At 32.0% G+C, this 1,873-nt stretch overlaps 1 protein-coding gene across 4 annotated transcripts in view; it reads right to left on the reverse strand.

The window, feature by feature from the left end:
- Positions 1 to 1,873, reverse strand: part of LOC117170327 — a 30,007-nt gene that overhangs the window by 22,643 nt on the left and 5,491 nt on the right. For 3 of the 4 annotated variants that reach the window (XM_033357041.1, XM_033357038.1, XM_033357039.1), the window contains 3 exons: positions 1,508 to 1,646; positions 1,156 to 1,382; positions 858 to 1,057 (listed from right to left, as the gene is read on the reverse strand). In XM_033357041.1, coding sequence (XP_033212932.1) covers positions 858 to 1,057; positions 1,156 to 1,382; positions 1,508 to 1,646 — 566 coding nt within the window. Of the gene's footprint in view, positions 1 to 857; positions 1,058 to 1,155; positions 1,383 to 1,507; positions 1,694 to 1,873 lie in introns of all 4 variants that reach the window. The other variant, XM_033357040.1, reaches the window with a different exon arrangement.

Here is a 1,873-nt window from a genome sequence, read left to right on the forward strand (position 1 = left end):
TGTTTTTTTGCAAACAGCATCAAATTTTTAATTATTATTGCTTTTTCTTAATGCAATTCAATGAAAAAGACAGACCTACTTTTTGTGGTACCATCTGTTGGCTTAGTTGAACCGACATTTGCCCTCCGGATCGTAAGAAAACTACTACTACATACACATACACGGTCGAGGCAGGGGGCTGATTAAACCTAATTGACATACGGACTTAGGTCGCGATCTGTGAAGTTTAGTTTAGTGTTCCGAGATGAGACCAATTCCAAACGAACTCGGAAATCCGAATAGATTACAGTTGAATGATGTTCAAAACAGAAAATTTGTTTACTGCGACAACAAAATTAATATTGATAGAATATCAAATTCAAATCAAATGATTCTTTCATGCAGAATGCTTATAAAGAAAAGTATAACGATTATTTAAGAAAAAAGTGGGTATCGAAATAAATATATTCAAAGAAATATTTTACGTCGGAAATTGATCTTTTCTTCCTAATCATTTTGATATCTTTCTACGTGGAGAGACATTTCGAGAGATTAACTCACGGAAGCGCGTAATTATAGAGCTACAATTTTACGTGCTTTAAAGTCTCGCACTGTATGATCTAAAAACATAGAATTCGAGACCTGAGAGAAATAGAGCGTGGCCTGATGCCTGAAACTTCGAGGCATATGCTTTAAAAACAAGGAACAGTGCCGTAAATTAATCTACCGAAATTTCTCTCCGTGTATGTGTACGACAAAAAAGTACAAACCGCCATTTAAAAATAGTCAAATCGCCGCCACTGGTCAAAAGTCTGTGGGCGCAACCCCCTAATAAATATATATCAAGAAATAAAGTAATAACGTGTATAAACGCAAACCTTGAATTCTCTTCCGGAAGAGAAGTGTATTTGCAACGAAATTGGGGCACGTTTATTTGAGCACGTTGGTGATCAGTGGTCATAAAAAGATGCCCTTTATATACCACTTTTAGGTCATCGATTTTGAAACGAAGAGCATAACATCCACTGTAAACACTCTCGTACCAAATGGAAAGTTTTTGATCGGGATTTTTGGCATCCTGGTATGAAAAAAATACGTTATTTATAATTTGTATTAAAATTACTTTTTAATGTAAAAAATAATAATTTAAACAATACAGTTATGAAAGATTCTTACTTGACAAAAAGGTACTTCTAATTCTTGACTATCATAAGAATTATCAAATTTATTATTGATAATGCAGTAGGACTTGTCTACTGTATGAATCTCTTCTGCATTTAGTCCGTGGGCATTAAACTCATGTTTTTTACATTCATCTTGACTGTTGATCGAGGAATTCACTACTAGAGCAACTTTATAGTTACAAGCTGTTTTGGGAAGACTGAAGCTGACTTTTACAATGCCTAAATCAATCAGTTTTTTATTACATAAATCGTTTTTGTAAATACGGAAAACCTACATATAATAATTCTAATATTGAAAATTTTTTAAGAATTTTTTTCTGCTGTTATTAATATGAAAAGTATACCTTTAGTAGATAAACCTTCAGCATCTACCATTACAGCCATTGTAATGTCCTCTGGTATATTATCTAAACCGCATAAATTTCCGTTTCCCTTTTGTTTAACAGCTATTGCTTTATTATCGTACCTCATCTTACATGTGTACTACAAAAGTGCAAATGGTTGTAAATTGTTATCGCAGTTTATAATATCTACAGTAAACAAAATGTAGTTTCTAAGAAATATTGTGTGTAACGTAATAATATCTATATAATTGTCATAAAAACATTAAAATAAAGGACAGATCAATATTATTCATTTGCAAGCAATTATAGAACAACAGCGTCAATAATGCCAATAATTCAAATTAAATTTGAATAATTGGCATTATT

This window comes from Belonocnema kinseyi, chromosome 3, assembly GCF_010883055.1.
Source record: "Belonocnema kinseyi isolate 2016_QV_RU_SX_M_011 chromosome 3, B_treatae_v1, whole genome shotgun sequence".
Lineage (NCBI taxonomy): Eukaryota > Metazoa > Arthropoda > Insecta > Hymenoptera > Cynipidae > Belonocnema > Belonocnema kinseyi.